At 36.6% G+C, this 21,354-nt stretch overlaps 1 protein-coding gene across 6 annotated transcripts in view; it reads right to left on the bottom strand.

Annotated features, from left to right (window-relative positions):
* The window catches only part of BRD9 (bromodomain containing 9), a 57,185-nt gene that overhangs the window by 32,484 nt on the left and 3,347 nt on the right, over positions 1-21,354 (bottom strand). For 2 of the 6 annotated variants that reach the window (XM_074945148.1, XM_074945149.1), the window contains exons 2-7: positions 20,974-21,188; positions 16,573-16,705; positions 14,258-14,318; positions 11,486-11,630; positions 7,305-7,415; positions 6,396-6,571 (exon numbers count right to left, since the gene is read on the bottom strand). In XM_074945148.1, coding sequence (XP_074801249.1) covers positions 6,396-6,571; positions 7,305-7,415; positions 11,486-11,630; positions 14,258-14,318; positions 16,573-16,705; positions 20,974-21,188 — 841 coding nt within the window. The remainder of the gene's footprint in view (positions 1-6,395; positions 6,572-7,304; positions 7,416-11,485; positions 11,631-14,257; positions 14,319-16,572; positions 16,706-20,973; positions 21,189-21,354) is intronic. The other 4 variants (XM_074945151.1, XM_074945153.1, XM_074945150.1 and 1 more) reach the window with 2 other exon arrangements.

The following is a 21,354-nucleotide window of genomic DNA, read 5'->3' as shown; positions in this document are numbered from 1 at the left end:
TCTGAAAACTATCCACCTTCAAGATCATCATCATTTTCTACAGTTTCAGAGTTATCTGCCAATGATAGTGTTTCAGTCACATCCTGTATGCCACATAGCCACAGTCTATCACCTGTAGCAAAAATAAATAAATAAATAAATAAAATAATAAAAAAAAAAATCTCCATCATCCAGAAACCACTAAAAGGTAAGTTTGTGATAAGAACCAGCAAATTACAAAAAGAGGTCATTGATGAAAAAATTGCCCAGTTTGTTTATGCAACTTACTCTCCTTTCCATATGATTGAGAACCCATACTTCATTAACATGGTTCAGTCATTAAGACCAGGATACAGTTCACCCAACAGAGCAGATGTCGCAGGCAAATTGCTGGATAAAGTGTATGAAAGAGAAACTGAGCAGTGTGCAAAAGGTTTAGAGGGTAAAGTTGTTAACATGAGTCTTGATGGGTGGAGCAATGTCCACAATGATCCTGTTGTAAGTGCTTGTGCTGTGTGTGCATTTCCTGATGTATCAGTTGTTTCTGTAAGGAAGACAACAGAAGAAGGAAATGTCTTCCTCACAGAAACAATTGATACATCAGGAAATGCACACACAGCAGAATACTTACAAGTAGCAGCAGTAAAAGCTCTAACAAACTGTGGAAAAAAATGTCAAATGTCTATTACGCAGCTTGGTCACAGAAAATGCTGCAAATGTGTCTAAGATGTGAAGAAATTTAGGAGAGAGTAAAGAGTCCTAAGCTAATAACATATGGTTGCAGTGCTCATTTGGTGCACCACCTAGCCAAAGACTTCAGTGTTCCGGAAAGAAAGGCTAATGTTGTTGAAATTGCAAAATACTTCCGTAACAACCACTTTGCAGCAGCTGCTCTGAAAAAAGCGGGAGGAACCAAGCTAACTCTCCCACAAGACGTGCGATGGAACTCAGCAGTGGACTGTTTTGAGCACTATAGCGAGAAATGGCCTAATCTGATGACAGTTTGTAAACAAACCGGAGAAAAAATAGATGGCACTGTCACAGCCAAAGTTCTCAACACTGGGCTTAAGAGAAACGTCGAACACATGCTGAGTACCCTAAAGCCTATTTCTGTAGCTTTGAACAAAATGCAGGGAAATTGCTGTTTTATTGCCGACGCTGTTGAAATTTGGAAGGAACTGAGTGAGGTCTTAAAACTAGAAATATGCAATGACAGAGATAAATTACAAGCATTACAAAAATGAATGGGACAAGCACTATCTCCAGCTCATTTTCTTACAAATATTCTCAATACTTGATACCAGGGCCAAACCTTAACTGCTGAAGAGGAGTTGGCTATGACATGGACATCCAGCAATCATCCCTCCATAATGCCAACTACAATAAACTTCAGAGCTAAGGGTGAACCATTCAAGAAATATATGTTGCCTGATGATGTTTTAAAGAAAGTCACACCAGTGAACTGGTGGAAGTCACTTAAACACTTGGATTCAGAGACTGTTCAAGTGATGATCTCACTTTTAACAGAAGTAGCTTCTTTTGCCGGTGTAGAAAGAGTAATTTCTTCCTTTGGACTAATTCATTCCAAATTGAGAAACTGTTTGGGACCTAGGAAAGCTTGTTTTTCTTTTCCAAATTATTAACAAACAGGAAAATGAAGGTGAAGACGACTGAGTTAGCTGCAGAAGCCAGTATTTTAAATTTCTCATGTTAACCTGGCTGACACAGTCGATTTGTTTTTTTTAAAAATATATTTCATTTAAATATTTTAGTTTAAAAGATTTTTAACAAAAACCTGATTTTAAAAAAAAACTTGAATGTTTAACTAAATTCAAAAATTCAGATGCTTGTTTTGTTAAAATATTATGTTTGCGATTGAAGAAAAAAAATCAAGAATACATAATGTTGTTGTTTTAGGTCAATTACCTTTGGTAAATGAAATAACCAAACAATCATTCATTTTCTGATATAGCTGTAAAACTAATCTGAAAAGTTTTCAAAATAAATCACTTTAAAAATGTATAGTGTGTTCCTTCTAAAAATGAAACCTACATCTGAGTTGTGAAGAATATGTATTAAGGTTATAACAAGAATGTACTTTTATGAAGAAATTCATGATTAAATAGAGTCTTACTGACTAGAGATTTAAATCATGATTTAAATCAAATCCACAGTTAGATTTCCTTACACCAATATTCATGTCATCCTACTTACACCAATCTTTTCTCCCTTCTGTGATCCTTCCAATCACTCAGCATGCAAGTTACATCAGTAGAGAATCCCTTAAACCTAGTGGCCCAAATTCAGATGGGATGTATAAAAGGCAAATATTCCAGAAGTCCCATTTATAGAAAAATGCAAAAGTTCACAGGTTCATACAATATTGAGCAAAATATCCTCGATTGTCTGATGATAATTAGGGCTGTCCATTAATTGCAGTTAACTCACGCGATTAACTCAAAAAAATTAATCGCAATTTTAATCGCACTGTTAAACAATAAAATACCAAATGAAATTTATTAAACATGTTGGATGTTTTTCTACATTTTTAATTATATTGATTTCAATTACAACACAGAATACAAAGTGTACAGTGCTCACTTTATTATTTTTATTACAAATGTTTGAACTGTAAAAATGATAGAAACAGTATTTTTCAATTCCCCTCATGCAAGTACCGTAGTGCAATCTCTTTATCATGAAAGTGCAACTTACAAATGTAAATTTTTTTGTTACATTGCTGCACTCAAAAACAAAGCCATGTAAAACTTTAGAGCCTTACAAGTCCACTCAGTCCTACTTCTTGTTCAGCCAATAGCTAAGAGAAACAAGTTTGTTTACATTTATAGGAGATAATGCTGCCCACTTCTTATTTACGTCACCTGAAAGTGAGAACAGACGTTCACATGGCACTTTTGTAGCCAGCATTGCAAGGTATTTACGTGCCAGACATGCTAAACATTCGTATTCCCCTTTATGCTTTGGCCACCATTCCAGAGGACAGGCTTCCATGCTGATGACACTCATTGAAAAAATAATGCGTTAATTAAATCTGTGACTGAACTCCTTCGGGGAGAATTATACGTCTCCTGCTCTGTGCTTTACCCACATTCTGCCATATATTTCCTTTTATAGCAGTTTCGGACGACGACCCAGCACATGTTGTTCGTTTTAAGAACACTTTCACTACAGATTTGACAAAATGCTACAAAGGTACCAATGTGAGATTTCTAAAGATAGCCACAGCATTTGACCCAAGATTTAAGAGTCTGAAGTGCCTTCAAAAATCTGATTGGGACGGGGTGTGGAGCTTTCAGAAGTCTTAAAAGAGCAACACTCCGATGCGGAAACTACAGAAGCCAAACCACCACGAAAAAAAAACAAAAAAAACAAACCATCAACCTTCTGCCAGTAGCATCTAACTCAGATGATGAAAATGAACATGCATTGGATCATTATTGAGCAGAACCCATCATCAGCATGGACGCTTGTCCTCTGGAATGGTGGCTGAAGCAAGAAGGGACATATGAATCTTTAGTGCATCTGGCACATAAATATCTTGCAATGTCAGCTACAACAGTGCCATGCGAATGCCTGTTCTCACTTTCAGGTGACACTGTAAACAAGAAGCGGGCAGCATTATCCCCTGCAAATGTAAACAAACTTGTTTGTCTCAGCGATTAGCTGAACCAGAAGTAGGACTGAGTGGGCTTGAAGGTTCTAAAGTTTTAAATTGTTTTATGTTTGAATGCAGGGGTTTTTTTGCACATAATTCTAGATTTGTAGGTTCAAATTTCATGATAAAGAGACTGCACTTCAGTACTTGTCCTGAGTGAATTGAAAAATTCTATTTTTTTTTATTTTTATAGTGCAAATATTAATAAAAAAAATAAATATAAAGTGAGCACAGTATCCTTTGTATCCTGTGTTGTAACGGAAATCAATATATTTGAAAAAATGGAAAACATCCAAAAATATTCATATAAATAGTATTCTATTATTGTTATCTTTTGTTATCTTGATATTGTATTCTTTTTAATCACTTGATAGCCCTAATGATGATAATATATCCCATTAACTAATAGTTTAAAAACATTAAAAGCTTAGGTCTCTCCGACTCCGTCCAATGTTGAGTGTGTCAAATTTCTACACTTCTGTTCAGGAAACTTGATCAGTGACATTTTCAAAAGTGACTCAGGCACTTAGGATTCTAAATGCTTAAATTACTTTTGAAAAATGGAACTTAAACTCCAAAGTAACTTACATTTTTTTAAAAAATTTTACTTCACAACATTCTACTGGAAAAAACCTAAAGGGTTCCCTCTCCCCTTTTTTATCATGAGTCATGGCTGTACAAACATGTACCTTTAGGTTCCGGTTTTGCTCCCATTGCAGAACTCCTGCTGACCTTAATGGTACACGATCAAGCCCTTCAGGTTGTGCAAGATGTAAGTTGGTAAATGAGTGTGAATCTAAGTAATTAAGCCCAAGGGAGTTATATAAACATTGAGGGGACCAGGAGAAGGTGCAAACCCACTTCAGAATTTGATCTCCTGGATGGAATTTGAGACTAGTAATTCAGTTATCTGAGTTTATACTTTGGTAGAGCACCAAAAGGAAGGATGGTCCAGTAGTCAAGGCATTAGCCTGGAACCTGGGAGACTCAATGCCCTGCTCTGCCATAGACTGCCTGTGTTTTGAGAAAAAGTAAATTAAAGACTACGAAGTCCTCAGATACTATGGTAATGGGGGCCGTAAGAATTAATCAGTATTTGGGCCCTATTGTGCCGGGCACTGTACAAACCTAAATGAAGGTGCTCCTCCTTATTTTGTATGTAAATGTTGAGTTTGTATTCCCATTAACAGAATTCTACTTCCCGTTTATTCTCCTCAATTCCATCAAGAAGCCCATGAAAAATAAACCAGTTTTATGAATGAAAGCACTAGCACTTACACTGTTGTACAACTCTCTCCCACTACAGTAGAACCTCAGAGTTACAAACACCTTGGGAATGGAGGTTGTTAATAACTATGAAATTTTCATAACTTTGAGCAAAACTTTATGGTAGTTCTTTTAAAAGTCTACAACTGAACATTAACTTAATACAGCTTTGAAACTTTACTAGGCAGAAGAAAAATGCTGCTTTTAACCATCTTAATTTAAATGAAACAAGCACAAAAACTGTTTCCTTACCTTGTCAAATCTTTTTTTAAAACTTTGCCTTTATTTTTTAGTAATTTACATTTAACACAGTTCTGTACAGCACTGAATTTGCTTTTTTTTTTTTTGTCTTGGCTGCTGCCTGATTGCATACTTCTGGTTCCAAAAGAGGTGTGTGGTTGATCGATCAGTTCGTAGCTCAGGTGCTCAGAACTCTGAGGTTCTACTGTATAATAATTCCAATCAATGCAAACACTCAAACATTTGAAGAGGTCTATTTTTAACCCCACACCTCTGTCTCTCTCTCAAACGCACACAGACAGAACTGCTAAATTAATCTCCTGTTTCTTCCATTAGACACTAACGATGATTATCAGAGCTGTCAATCACCAGGTCTGTTCCAAAAATCGCTGTGGCAGATTATATTCTAAATTTTTTTATATTTAAAGGGACACCATAAGCTTGGAAAAAAAGCAATAGTTGACTGGAAATTTTGAACCTAGTATAGTTACTAATCATAATAGGTAAGATTACCTTAACTGAAAAATGTTTGCAAAAAAGTTTACTATTTTTTCTAGTGTGTTTACTCTGATCATTTGACAAAACTGCTAGTTTTACTGTTTCCTTTGATAAAAAGACCCTTATAAACAACAAGAGGGGAAAAGAAAAAACCCTCATAAAACATGTTTAAAGGGATACACAAACCTTCAGTTTCAAAAAAACTGTACTATTTACTAATTTTGGACTTTTGTTTGCAACATCTATTTCATAACGTTGGTGTCAAAACAGTCATTTTAAAACTTTAAAAACTCACTTTAAAACTTGAAGTTCAAAATTTCTCAGTAGGTTTGACATTACTCACAGGAACTATTTCTGCAACTTCAAGAACTCTTGGGAAATGTGATGATAAAAAGTGACATAGGCTTTAAGCCACCATTAAAATAAAGTCAGATCTCAAATTTTAGAGCACGTAAAAGAGGAGGAGAAAATATTTATCTATGCATCAACAGCCACGTCAGGTTAGTTTGCAGAGGGAGGTATATTCAGCCTTAGAAGCAGTGTGGTTTGTTATAGATTTGGAATCATCAAGCTGTGAAACTACTGCATGATCAAATTTCATGTTAACATTGTATTACTTCAAGTATCAAAACACAAAACTGCAAAACCCTACTCCTTACCCAAGCCTGGCCTGCTGCATTGATCGAGAGTACAACAGCTGCCACAAAGCAGTATGCATTTCCATTAAGACCTTTACCTAATAACTTCTTTACTTGGCTTTTTGGATTTCTTGGTAGTCTCTACTTGTACAGGAACGACTTCAGGAACAGGTTCCTCAACAGCTGTGTCTTCATCACCCAAAAGAGCTGCCTGCTGAGAAAAATCCATGTCCTGCATAAACGACATGCTGCGCTTCAAAGCTAACAGCCGTTCCTAGAATCAGAAAGGACAGAGCGGCAGGGACTTTACCTTTCCCTCATAGCCAAGATGCTATGATAATGGGATGGGATGGGAATGGCCATGGCCTTATTTTGCTCCTATTGTCCAACTTCCAATGGTGATGCAACATGATTTGGTCATGGTAGCATGGCACCAGAATTTCTCAGCCCAACTATCAAGAAACAAGTAAGACCTACACATGTAGATACAGCTGCCTATTTTACATATAGACTTACCATAATTGAACTGCAACACACATGCAAGGTAGCCTATAAACACTAGTCCACATTAGCAACTATTTTAGAGTAATAGACATGGGAAAATTCCCTCAAATCCACTATCTTTTTACAGTCAAAACTTTTTAAAAAAGCTCAGCTCCTTTAAAATCAATAGGGTAAATGAAATTTGTTTCTCAAGTGAAACCTTGTGTCCAAAGTTTCAGCCTGAAACAAATTTTTATAGTTGGGTTATATAGATTTAGGCCCTGTTTCTGCTCCCATTAAAGTTAGTGGCAAAGCTCCCACTGATTTCAGTGGTGCATAATCAGGACCTAAAAGAAAGGGGGGTTATAATGGAAATGCCAACAAGCCCTTAAATATAGCAGCACAGGTGGGCACTGCTATAATTAATGACAGATGGATGAAATAATGTTTATCACTATGACTGATTATAGTCCTTGTCAGTTTAACCAATCTTTTCTGCTTTTTGTTTTTAATAGATCTCTTACTTTGCTCATCATCTTAAAGCCTGTGTGGAGTATCTTCTTGGCTAGCTTGTAGTACACAGTATCTGGTCTGTTGTACGTCATTGCATTATCACACATCAGTTTAAAATCTGCCTGAAAAACACAACACACAAGAGTTGCTAAAACTTCATACCTCCTTCAATAACTGAACATAAAAAAGAGCTCCAGATAACATCCTGTGAAGACAGCCACATTAAGAAGCATTCAATGCAAAGACATTTTGAGAACACCAAGAAGTGTTCAAGGACATTAAGTGAATATGAAGTAAAAGTGACTTGCAAAGGGTTGCACCTTTTTTGCTTCCTTATGATGTTCAGTGAAGTCCCAAAAGGTTAAATTTTATTTATTTTATGCACACACAACTTTTTCCTTGTTCATTTTTTAAACTCAGAAGCAGCTGGAATATAAAGTCTAGTTTTACTTGATTTTCCAGGTGGACTCACTGAGGGAATGGAGTAGTCACAGATCTGTATTGTGAGCTCTCTCACTCCTTAACTGAAGGTTTTTGTGTCACTGAATCTTTAAGACAGACATTTTTCCCCTCCCAATCATTTATTCCAATTTAAATGAAAACGATGTAAACAAAAGCATGCGACGAGGAATTTTAGAACAGCCTGAATAAAAATCACTTCTCTTAATCTGGTTTAATTGCATGACATCTCGGATGTTACTATTCCAGTTTTATAGTGTCTTTCGAGAGAAATAGGGTACAGAAGAACACAATTTCTAAAGTAAAAGCATTTTTGAAACTACCTTTCAGACATCCTTTAAACATAAAAATAAAAAAAAAGTAGAAAAGGCATAAACAAATTTTCTTCTTTTGCTTTCCATGTCCCCTTTAAAATCTGCTACTTCTTACTGCAGGACTGCTCTACAGGCATCAGTAACAAAGCCATATTCTGATATAAATTGGATAAGCCTTTTAAGTGTGCAATTCCTTTTCATGCACATTAAAAAAAGAATACTATTCATTATTATTCTCTCACAATAACCCAATGGAAAGTATTACTAACAGTTTTACATGAGATCCATGAACTATTTAAAAAAAATTCTTCTGTAGACTTGAAATGGATATGAAAGTTTCACAATTTTGCAAAGCAAGAATCAAAGCAAACACTGAAGTCCCTTGGCCCTCATTAAATTAGATCACGACATGATAAATTAGAGCTAGCTTGATAGCACTGGTTCCCAAAGGTGACTGTAACTCCCACTAACACTTAAATACTTAAAGGGTGGCTGTACAAACAACTAGATTTGAATGAGTCTCTGCACACAAATCAGGTAGCTACTCATGCAAATCATAATTTCTTGGTTTCAGAGTAACAGCCGTGTTAGTCTGCATTTGCAAAAAGAAAAGGAGTACTTGTGGCACCTTAGAGACTAATTTATTTGAGCATAAGCTTTCGTGAGCTACAGCTCGGTCACTTGTGCATGAACATACCCTATCTGTGCGTGCACTTTTGTGCAAGGAATTCTATGCGCCTCTCGAAAAACAAGCCTTTGGAGTTTATAGTCTCACGGCCAGATTTTCAAAGGTGTTTAGGCATTTTTAAATGCAGATTGGAGCCTAATGGGATTTAAAAAAGCCCCTAGGTGCCTATAATTGGAGTTAGGCATTTAGGTGCTTTTGAAAATCTCATTAAGTGCCTAACTGCATCTTTAAGTGGCTAAAGACCTTTGAAAATCTGGGCCTAAACTCCTAACCAGATTCTGATCTCGGAAGAAACTCTTTAAATTAGAATAAATCTTTCTTTTCTTAATTTCCTGTTTCAAGGCAGGGATTGGGAAAGTCCTGCTCTGATACCTAGGGCAAAAGCCATCAATACAATGCTAAAGAAGCAGAGGGGCACAGTCACAGCTGCTGTGACTACTTGAGGTTAAGTGATTTGCCTCAAGCCTCTTTGATTAAAGAGACAATTTGAGGGACAGAAATGGGGGACCGTGAACAAAGGCACGAGTGAAGGAGCAAACAAGGTAGGGAGTCTGGGATCTATGTGACATGACTCCTTCTGAAGAGCTGTATAGGGAGGACAAAAATCTTTTCCTAAGCTACTGGCCTTGGAATAAGCGCCACTCCTTGGCAACAAAGCTATCGCAGGCTCCCTCACCCATTCCCTTTCCTTAGTTGACGCGTATGTTTCTGAATGACTCTTGTCTTACACGGAAATATTTATTCAGGTCAAGTACCTCAGATAATCATAACTGGTGTAGCAGCAGTTAGAGATCACTCCTGTAAACAGAACTAGAATGAACATTTATGGCTTTACAGGTAAATCCCAACAGCACAAACGTCATCTCAAAATCAAATACGAGTCAGGGCTTATCATGGAATATTGGCGTAATGTGCTTTCTGTACACTTAATAAGGGAACCATCACATTTTGCACCAGCTACAATTTCCATTGGGACTATGCCCATAAGAAATATAGAATGCACTGCAACAAGCAACCTTCAGATGACAAAGTATGAACCACAGTGATGAAACCCACATCTGAAAGAAAAAGATGCAAACTCTTTGTCAAGTACAGGAGATGAGACACTTGGCAACCTCTACTCCCAGAGTATTCAGTAGAAACTGGAGCTACAAAAAGAAACACAGGTGAAGACTTCAGAAACAAACGAGACACAATCCTGTTAATAGGGGGCCATGATATAATTGCCATAATTTCTGGGGTGGCTTCCCCCCTGCCGACAACCACTATTTCAGTCTTGCCTGTGTTGAAACTCAGCCTTCCAACTCTCACCCACGTCTTGCTGTTAAGATTCTGAATAGCTCATTCCAATGAACCAGTGGAGTTGGGAGAGATAGAAACAAAAGGTAAGTGTTAGTACACTGAAAACACTGCAACCCAGACCTTTCTTACCAACTCCCATAATGGTCTCATACTTCACTGAACAAGAGAATACTTGTGCAACCCTGAATGAGAGCACCTTTGTGAAAGACAAGTAATTGTTTGCCCAATACCACCCTGACCTCTCAAAGCAAGGAACAGAACCACTCAACAGCCACACCACCAACCTCTATTAAGTTCTAAAGATGCATCAATACCACCTTATGAACAATGATATTTAAGGCAGTTGATGGATCTAAAAGAATCACTATGAACATCTTGTTTTCATCCATCACCAGTGGAGCAAGCAATCCCACCAATGTAGTTCCCGGTAACTAGAACCAAAATACACCCAATGGGAGTGAAACAGGCCATTTCCTCAAATCCCCTAAAACAAGCCATCAATAACCAAGAAACTGGTCCAATGCTAGCCGGCAATTTCAAACTGTAAATCCCTTGGAAAAGGCAATAATCAAAGAAAGAAACACTAACTGTACAAAAAGATTATACAAACTAAAAAATTATTCTTTGTCAGAGGGCAGGTCTACATTACTGCTTAAATCGACCTAACTTAAAAAAAAAGCCAGCCCCCTGAGCAACGCAAGTTACAGCACCCTAAGCGCTGTCCACACTAGCGCTGTGTTGGCAGATGCTCTCCCCCAACATAGGTTCTGCTTCTTGCAGAGTTGGAGAAATTATGCCAAAGGGAGAGCACTCTGCCGTCGGCATAGAGCGTCTTCATCAGACACGCTACAGCAGCGCAGCTGCACTGATGTAGCGCTTCTAGCGTAGACCTGCCCTTACATAAAGTATCTGCCAAAGAATTATGGAGATGCTAATAGCAGCTCTCTAGTTAAAGCGGAGCTGAAATTTTCACATACAGCACATTTCATTTCATTTATGTCAGAACATCACGATCATTTAACATAAGTCAAAGTGCCTCCAAAGGGCACCATCACCTTTTGGTCACTAATGAACGAATCTAGATTTAAACAAATCTAGAGTTCTCTAAAACGAGTCCTTCTCGAATGTTTTTTCTGAATGTTATCTCCTTGTAGCACTGAACTGCATACCACAGTAAGTTTATCGGTAGTACACATTCTTGGTCTGCAATAATCTTAGCAGTTGCCCTAGGACAGCAGGACAGATTATAGAGTATACAGTATACTCCCACTCCTACCAACAGGATATAAAAAAGTGTGATGAATTATTTATAAGTGAATGACATGTTAGAAGCCTGACTGACATGAATTAATTTCACCTAAAAATCTCACTCAAATTAAAGTTTTTTTATTGAAAATGTTTTGAAGGAACTAAATTCTTATCACTTCACCTTGAATTCAGTAACTGATTTGTACTCATTTGCTGCTATTTTGTCCTTCATAGTGCCAAAATCCATGGGATGTTTTATTATCATGGAATATCCAGGAGCAATGGCATCTGTGACTGGAAAAGCAAAAAACCCATGAGGATCTTTCCTAAAAATGGAATAAAAAGTATATATAATTATGCTAGGAAAGAAAATGATCACTACTCCTTATAACATATCATTTTATGTCATTAACACCAGTTGTCACTTAAAAAAAAAAAAGTATCTGCATCCATCTGCTGATATGGGAGAGAGAATTTTGACTTGATTTAAGAATATTTAGTCTGTTTGGAAATATTTTTATTAGGGCTGTCAATTAATTGCAGTTAACTCAAGCAATTAACAAAAAAATCAATCACAATTAAAGATATGTATCGCGATTAATCGCAGTTTTAATAGTACTGTTAAACAATTGAAATTTATTAAATATTTTTGGATGTTTTTCTTCATTATTAAATATATTGATTTCAATTACAACACAGTATACAAAGTTGACAGTGCTCACTTTATATCATCATTTTTATTACCAATATTTGCACTGTAAAAATGGCAAACAAAAGAAAGTATTTTTCAATTCACCTCATACAAGTACTGTACTGCAATCTCTTTACCCTGTAAATGCAACTTACAAATGTAGATTTTTATTTGTTACATAGCTGCACTCAAAAACAAAACAATGTAAAACTTTAGAGCTTACAAGTCCACTTAGTCCAACTTCTTGTTCAGCCAACCACTAAGACATCAAGTTTGTTTACATTTATGGGAGATAATGCTGCCCACTTCTTATTTACAAAGTCACCTGAAAGTGAGAATAGGCGTTCACATGGCACTTTTGTAGCTGGCATTGCAAAGTATTTATATGCCAGTTTTTCTAAACATTCGTACGCTCCTTCATGCTTTGGCCACAGTTCCAGAGGACATGCTTCCATGCTGATGCTTTTTAAAAAAATAATGCATTAATTAAATTTGTGACTGAGCTCCTTGGCGGACAATTGTATGTCTCCTGTTCTGTTTTACCAACATTCTGCCATATATTTCATGTTATAGCAGTCTTGGATGATGACCCAGCACATGTTGTTCGTTTTAAGAACACTTTCACTGCAGATTTGACAAAATGCAAAGAAGGTATCAAAGTGAGATTTCTAAGGATAGCTACAGCACTCGACCCAATGTTTTAGAATCTGAAGTGCCTTCCAAAATCTGATTGGAACGGGGTGTGGAGCATGATTTCAGAAGTCTTAAAAGAGTAACACTCCAATGCGGAAACTACAGAATCCAAACCACCAAAACGGAAAATCAAACTTCTGTTGGTGGCATCTGACTCAGATGATGAAAATGAACATGCGTCCGTCTACAGTGCTTTGGATGGTTATTGAGCAGAACATGTTATCAGCATGGACGCATGTCCTCTGGAATGGTGGCTGAAGTATGAAGGGACATATGAATCTTTAGCGTATCTGGCACATAAATATCTTGCAACGACGGCTACAACAGTGCCATGCAAATGCCTGTTCTCTCTTTCAGGTGACATTGTAAACAAGAAGCGGGCAGCATTATCTCCCGTAAATGTAAACAAACTTGTTTCTCTTAGCAATTGGCTGAACAAGAAGTAGGACTTAATGGATTTGTAGGCTCTAAAGTTTTAGATTGTTTTGTTTTTGAATGCAGGGGTTTTTTGTACATAATTCTACATTCGTAAGTTCAACTTTCATGATAAAGAGATTGCACTACAGTACTTGTATTAGGTGAATTGAAAAATACGATTTCTTTTGTTTTTTACAGTACAAATATTTGTAATAAAAAATATAAAGCGAGCACTGTACACTTTGTATTCTGTGTTGTAACTGAAATCAACTATATTTAAAAATGTAGAAAATATCCAAAACTCTTTAAATAAATGGTATTCTATTATTGTTTAACAGTGTGATTAATCGCAATTAATTTTTTTAATCGCTTGACAGCCCTAATTTTTATTTATAAGCCAGCGCTTGAAACTGTTTGTTTATTGATTTACTGGTATGCATTCTGCACTTCACTTGTATTAGTTTCCCTTAAACAACAAAAGATCAGTAGAAATTGTGGTCACAACACCTTGCAGGAGTAACTCTGGTTTTCATCTTTTTGATTAGGATTTTTCTTCTTTCTACTAAAGCAGTTAATTCAGAGTGGTGTTCCTGATCAACTAGTTTTAGAATTAATAGCTGATTAATAGTCTCAAATTTAAAATGTATAGTTTTATTACGAAGGAAGAAAAAAATAGGTTCTACTAGTGATTTTTCAAAGACTTGGACTGTACAGAGCTGATATCTTCCAAAAAAAATTATAAAATGAAAAAACCTCCCCCAACCAGTGAGTTATCAGCTCATTAATTATGAACTTTTATTTGAATCAAATAGAGAATAAACCATAAGATTTGACCAGAGATTATTCCATTTTATGGAACAAAAGTTTGCGGTTGGTTTCCGATCCCTAAAATAAGTAATTAATGTACATAAAGGGCCCTAGAGCAAAAATCAAATTACAAATGACAACGGAAACTTTAGTTCCTACTTTTCTAAATGCAATCAATCATGAATAGTTTCTCTTACTGGCTCCAGTAAGGTAGCAATGGCGATAAACCAAATTATAAATCAGTCTGAAATGATTCATCCCAAAATGAAGACCAAATTAGAAGATTCTAAAGCAGCATGTTAATAAGCATCAGTTACCATCTACCTATATAACATGTAGACCTACCTTTGCAACTGACGAAGGAAATGCTCTAATAATTGTTGGATGGGTGTGCTCTCATTTTCAGCTGCAATTTGAGAGTGAAATATATTTATAAAGTTCAGTTGAATGAAAGTATTTACTTCAGAACAAAGTTCATGTTTTATACCTAACCAAGTCTTTAATACGTAGCCCTACGGCCCGAACTCGCTCCAGAAGTCACTCAGTCTTTCATTTCAAGGGCAGCAAAAGCACATACAATAAATCTATTCCTGACATGCAATAAAGCTTTATTTCCTTATATGTTAGTTATTTAATTATATTAAATGAGAAATGTTCATGCAGAATAGAAGTAAAAGAAATACACACACTATGGTGCGTACAGCTACATCATCGTACATGCACACAACCTGCATATTTTAATGGCAAGTATTTAACAACAAGAAGTAATATATTCAGGCATCTGTGTAACAAGAAAATGATTTCATATGTGACACCTGACTGTGCAGATATTGCTGCAGAAGTGCTTATTTCTGCATTTCCTCACTTCATTTTATCAGTGCAACCTTAGTGTTCCATTTACAAAAATTTTTGCATTCAGTTTTCCTAAGATTTGGGTTAATTTTTAAAAAATTAAGACAAAGAACAAACACAGGAGCTAGAGACACAAGTATATTTTAATTACCGCACAGATGAATCTATGAAGTGCACACTGATCCCTTAATGATCGTGCACTTCAAGGAGGGTGCACAGATTTAGCAGTTGTAAGAATTAAACAAGCAATATTCTGAATTCTCCTGGAAAGCAGATTAAGACCCACTTCTCACCTGCGTAACAGAGACCCTCTCCCTTTTCCTCAACCAGAACAGGAAGGACAAATGAAATGTTTGGGGAAGCCACATCTCTAGACAGGTGAAAAAGAGCAGCCTACAGGACACATATCACAGTCATCTATTTCAAATTTGCCAGGCTTTCAGTGCCCCAGCGTGTTCAGAGGCAGTCAGTGTGAATTACCTGTAGGATTATGGCCCATCCTGACAGTAGGCTTACACCGTCAATTTAGGGAGCACCTATAACCTGCCAATTCCTCAATATTGATTTGCTCAGTTGATAAGTATAGTTCCAGTCTTTAATTTGCCCTGTCAACAACCATCGTTCTAATCTTATGAAGACTGAAATGAAGCCTACTAATTTTCATACAGGTCCAGATTTCTGCTAGACATTTACTGAAGTATCTTTCAAGGAAGCGGCCTAAGCAAAGTTAACAGGACACTCAGGAGTGAGATTCCTTTGTCCTGAAGTTTTTGTTAGTAAAGGATTTCAAAGAATTTAGAAGTCTGAAAGAATTTTAAAAAATGACTTATAAGAATTATCTAAATTTAATATTGAGCATTGGCTCCAGGATCTAATGGAATTTGTATAGTGAGAAGGGATAAAAACCACACATTACATGTGCATGCACTAGCTGCCTGTTGGCACCTGAAAAGGTTTTAAGGCGATATAAGCCAAATTAACAACTTAATGACTTAAGACCTGTGTACTTGAGAGCCTGCCACAAATAATATCAGGTAGGTGCTGAGCTGAAGCGTGACAATTTAGAAAAGAAAGCTTGCTGTTGGAGAGGCATTCTCCCTTACCTGTGGATTTGCTCCTGTACCGGTCCAAAATAGTGTGAATTTTCTGACACTTAGGGCATATTGCAAAGACCAATTTTTGTACAGGACACTGAGGGAAGGGTATGATTTAGAGGTGGAAGAGGGACTTGGGGAGAGCTTACAGACAGGGATTTTGTTATGTTTCCCGCTGAATCACTGCTTTAGTGTGGGATCTCTGGCTCTTTTGCTCCTCTTTGCATTTTGTTATTATAGGTTATATTTTCATGTCATGTTAGGAAGTTAGAGAAATGCACAGGTCCTTTATATGTTCAATCTAAATAATTAGATGTATCTGCAGTTCACCTTATTCTGGTGCACATACTGCAAACAGCAATACAGGAATGAAACTTAAATATCTTTTTTTAATACTTCAAACAGGCAAATGCGCTCTGATGTGAACTTGTGAAGAATTAACTGAAAATTTACTTCTAACTGGCACCTGGGAATGTACCCATCAAGCCCCAAAGGTGTTAAGAGCAATAACTGCTTTTCACAGAGCATCTTTCCAACCTGGAAAATCTGCTGAAATCCAAGGATTTCAGCAGAAATCTCTACATACTGCTTGAAAGCTTAATATCCTAGTATATTATCAGAAGTATTATTTTAACACTCAGTTATGAAAAATTTTAAAGAACATACTAGGAAATTTAAATTTTCCAGTTTTCCCATCTAGTCTTGGTCACTTACCTGGCTGAGTTCTGCAAGCTCTGACTGGGCGATCTGGAGGTGGCTCAACTTCCACTTTTTTCCCAGGATCAAAGTCATCCATTTCTCCCTCAGTGTCACACTGCTCTTTCTCCCTCTTTCTCTTCTTTTCTTCCTAATATAGCAATGATAGGAGATAGTTAAAACAAGATATTCACAAACGGCAGTTCGGGTTCAGATAAAATATTCATACAAAAGCCTTTTATTAAAATAAATACTAAGTATCCAAGTGACACCTATGAAAGTCAAGAAATTTAAAGAAAAATATATAGTTTCTTCAAATCCCCATGGGAAAAAAAACAAACAGACTTCTAGTGCTGAACTGTAAGGTGGACAATTATGGTTTAAAGCATAACCTTATACATACTTTCTTTAAAATGATTTCTGTTACTTACACCACCTGCCTGCAAATCATTTCCATTTCTGTATCTAGTCATCTACTTTTTTTGGTTGGTAGTTACTATGCTTCTGCTGAAAAAAATGGCATTAAAATGTGTACAAATAATTGCACAATGAAAGAGCACAGTTAACTGTAAAGTTCTGTAAGCCTTAACTGGTCAGCTGTGATACTTCATTCATAGTAACTATAAGATGAAGCAAGAAGCACGTAGCTTTGCCTTGTTCATTGCACATTTATTGTCTGGTGCAGTAAGTAGAAGACAGTATGCACTGATATGGAGTAAGTATGCTGAAACTCAAACTCCACAGTAGAGGCAACTGTTAGGATATAGATATTCAGGCCTGTCTGTAAAGGCCTGTACTTTAAGAATTTAGGGGTATTCTTATCACTTGGCTAGTTCTAGAAGTATAAAAGAAAGAATCAAAATCACTGTCTGCTGGTGTAAGGGCCTTCTCTTACTGTGACAGTCTGAGGCCCTGTGCTTAGGCTAAGGCCTTTGGCTAAGCAGCAGAGGCAGCCATAAGCTAGGAAGCGAACGGTCACATCCTCACATTCCAAACTAGTCACATTGAAATAAGGTGCTATTGGGCTGTTAGGAATACAATCCTGTCCTGAATACAATCCTGTCCTGATAATGCCTATCACCTCCAGAGAAAGGGAAGTGCCTAGAAAATGTAAAAGGAAACAGCATCCTGTCTGGCAAGAACTCACTTATCAATACTGGGATGTGAAATCCTCACTTCTGTATTGTTTTGTCATTATAGTTCCCAATTTGCTATTGTTTGTCTGTATAATCTCTGTCTGGTTCTGTGATTGTTCCTGTCTGCTGTATAATTAATTTTGCTGGGTGTAAACTAATTAAGGTGGTGGGATATAATTGGTTACATAATCATGTTACAATATGTTAGGATTGGTTAGTTAAATTTCAGGAAAATGATTGGTTAAGGTATAGCTAAGCAGAACTGAAGTTTTACTATATAATCTATAGTCAATGAGGAAGTGAGGGGGCCTTGGTGGGAGGGGGTGGGTGTGTGTGAGGGAGAGATGGGAACAGGGTATGGGGGTGGAGAAATTGGAACCATGTTTTGCTAAAGGGGGAAATGGGAACAGGGAATGAGGGTAAGGAAATTGGAACCATGTTTTGCTAAAGGGGGAAATGGGAACAGGGAATGGGAGTAAGGAAATTGGAACCATGTTTGGCTAAGGGCAGGAATGGGAACAGGGACACAGGTGTAAGACTCTGTGGTGTCAGAGCTGGGAAGGAGGATACTAAGGAAGGAAACTGGAATCATGCTTGCTGGAAGTTCACCCCAATAAACATCGAATTGTTTGCACCTTTGGACTTCGGGTATTGTTGCTCTCTGTTCATGCGAGAAGGACCAGGGAAGTGAGTGGGTGAAGGAATAAGCCCCCTAACAGCAACTACAAATGCTTTGCAAGATTGGAGACATTTGACAGATCTTCTCCTGTAAGCCTCCATAGCACATGAGCAATCTTGTATTGAATTAGGCGGCCTCACTCCCATTTTTTACTACAGTGCTTACCGATGCATGCTCAGTGCAGCCCTCTTTCATTTACAACATTTGGATCTATCACTGTTAAAAGGTTCTATAATTTTAGACTGCACATCTGCTAATTATGAAGGTCTGAAAATAGTGATTTAGCAAAGTAAAAAAAAACAAAAAACATTACAGAACACAACAACATACTTTTCTTCCCTAATGGCTGTTATTCTGTGCAATTTCAGTTTTTTAGTCCCAGGTAATTAGTGGTAACAGATGTTCAAAAATAAGTTGCAAAAATGTTTCTACAACAGAAACCATTTTTTCCCATTGCCTTGTTCAAGAATTTCTGACCCATTTTTGACCAAACTTTCCAGAAAAATTCACTCTCAGGCAGAAAACAAACGCTGAAGATAATTCAAGTCACCTTGCCTAATGCACTACTGGAAGGTTTTCAAATACTACAGGGATGAAGGCCCTATAAGAATCTAGGGAGAATGGAACTGAAAGGTAAAAGATTCAGAAAGATTTTAAGCAAATAAAAGAAGAATGCTTTGACACTACTTAACTACAGATGTTACTAACTTCACGCCCGTTTATGGAATACAGGACAGTCTCATCTTCTACAACATATACAGCTTTCAGTAGCACAAGTCTGGGGAAACCACAGTATTTACAACTAGCAAAGAAACAACTGAGAAATGCAGGTTATTGCAAATGAGGGCCAATAAAATCTTTATATCACACCAAACCATGGACTTTATGTACATTATAAAAGAGCTATTTTAGGAATGCTTTAAGGCGTTTTACAAAAAGTTATAATTTTTTTTTTTTTTTTAAATTCCTCTCCTTTTGGTAAAGCCAAGCGCCTTAGTTATCAAGGGTATCTGTGCAGGTCTCAAAGGGAGCCACAGAAACCTTTAAACATGATCTAAAATAGATTTTCTATATCTAAGGATGTTAGTTTTGAAGTCCGACATATCAGGAACTTCCAGGACAAGAATCACATGCTGGGTTCAGTTCAGAAGCTGGGACTCTCCCATTCTTAATGTAATAAAGCACCTGTTTCTAATTCCAATGAGATGTAACATATCAGATTTTAAAAATGCAACATTTTCAATTGTAGACAAGCTGTCATGAAGACTGATTAGTGGGTAATACAGTAAAAGATTTATAATAAAATCATTACGTTGTTCTGCAAATTATCATATGAATACCTTCCATATATGTGAGGAGCACACAGATGTTTCACAAGTTGTAAGAACACGCCCCTTCCTGTTGTCTCAGGGAACATTAAGATACTGGGAGCCTCTGGAAGGGTAATTAAATCTAAGGACTGTTAGCTGACCACATCACATATTTTGGCAAAGAACAGAAAGAACAGCAGTCACTAGGACCCAAACCACAAAGGTAGGCTTGGAAGGATTAGATTTTTTTAAACCAGTAAATATTTGTAAATGTTGATTTCATCATAAACAAACCAACAACAACAAAAAAAAAAGAGTCCATAAAAATAACTGAAATTTTCACATAGACAAAGAAAGATATATGCAGCTTGAGGACTTAAATCAAACTCTAATAAGGATATTTACTTTGTATATTTTGACATGTGATGTTGACAATTTATTTTTTAACAGTTTATAAAGTTAACTTTCTGAATCTCAATGTCTACTGTCATTAGTTATTGTCTGACTCCTCCCATAATTTCCTATAAATGTGAAAATTTAAACTGATAAAAATTGAAAAAATGGTGAAAAACAAACATTGATATCTGTCAAAACTATCAAACATTGAATTCTGCCAAACCCACATATATGGCGTTGTAGATGAAGAAACATCTTGAACTGCCCTCAGATGTTAACAGGGAGACAATGCAGTATCTGAAACTGTGGCTTAACAAGTATCCTGCACAACATTGTGCTAAGCAAGAGGGCTGTCCTATTCTGCACCAACTGAAGTGGTCTTTAAAGACAGTCCCACATACAACATATTAACTCATCCGACATGGAGGTGACAAAGACACAGATGATGATGGCAAGTGAAGAAATCAAAAAATAGTTACACTAGTTGTAGAGGACTTCAATGGGGCTACTCACATGAGTAAATTTAAAAACACATGCATAAGTATTTGCATAATTAGAGATTGAGTGATTATAAAATTTAGTCCTACTCCAACTTCCAAATGCAATTAATTTGGTGAAACAGAGCCCTCTCTTATTTAAGACAACAGAAAATTTGGACAAAAAACAAAAAAAAAGATTTTTTTTTTTAAGAATGAGATGAAAATGTACAAAAAGGACCCTCGTTGGATTAGAAGTGGTGGAAAGGAAGAAATAATACTGCTATGTTTTAGTTATGCAGCTCAGTCAACTGTATCTTAAACTGAAATGTGCATTTTCATGTGAGAAAGAGACACTTTTCAGATATGACAAGCAAATGTGAAAAGAATTTGTATCCCTGCATTCTCGAGCCATTGCTTACCTTTCTCTTCCTTCTCTCTTCATCATCAAGATGCTTTTCTTTCTCAGACTTTTTTTTCTTTTTCTTCTTCTTTTCTTTGTGTCGCTCTCGCTCATGGTCTGACCTGTCATCGTAATAACTTGAATCATGCCCTGATCCTGAGAGTTCAGTGACCTCGCTTCCTCCAACTTTAAGAACTAGCTTCAAGGGCTTTTCCAGGGGTTTATCCACATAATCTAAAATTAAAGCATAGTAAAAAAAATTCATAACACACACACAAAAGTTACACAGTGAACAATAATAGTTATCAGACCGTATCATTCTACTGAAAATTCCATTTGCAAACTCGCATATAGCGTAATTACTGTGAAACGTATATGAAGGAGTTTTAAAAGAAAAAAT

This window comes from Natator depressus, chromosome 2, assembly GCF_965152275.1.
Source record: "Natator depressus isolate rNatDep1 chromosome 2, rNatDep2.hap1, whole genome shotgun sequence".
Classification (NCBI taxonomy): domain Eukaryota; kingdom Metazoa; phylum Chordata; order Testudines; family Cheloniidae; genus Natator; species Natator depressus.
This window is presented reverse-complemented; position numbering and strand designations above follow the sequence as displayed.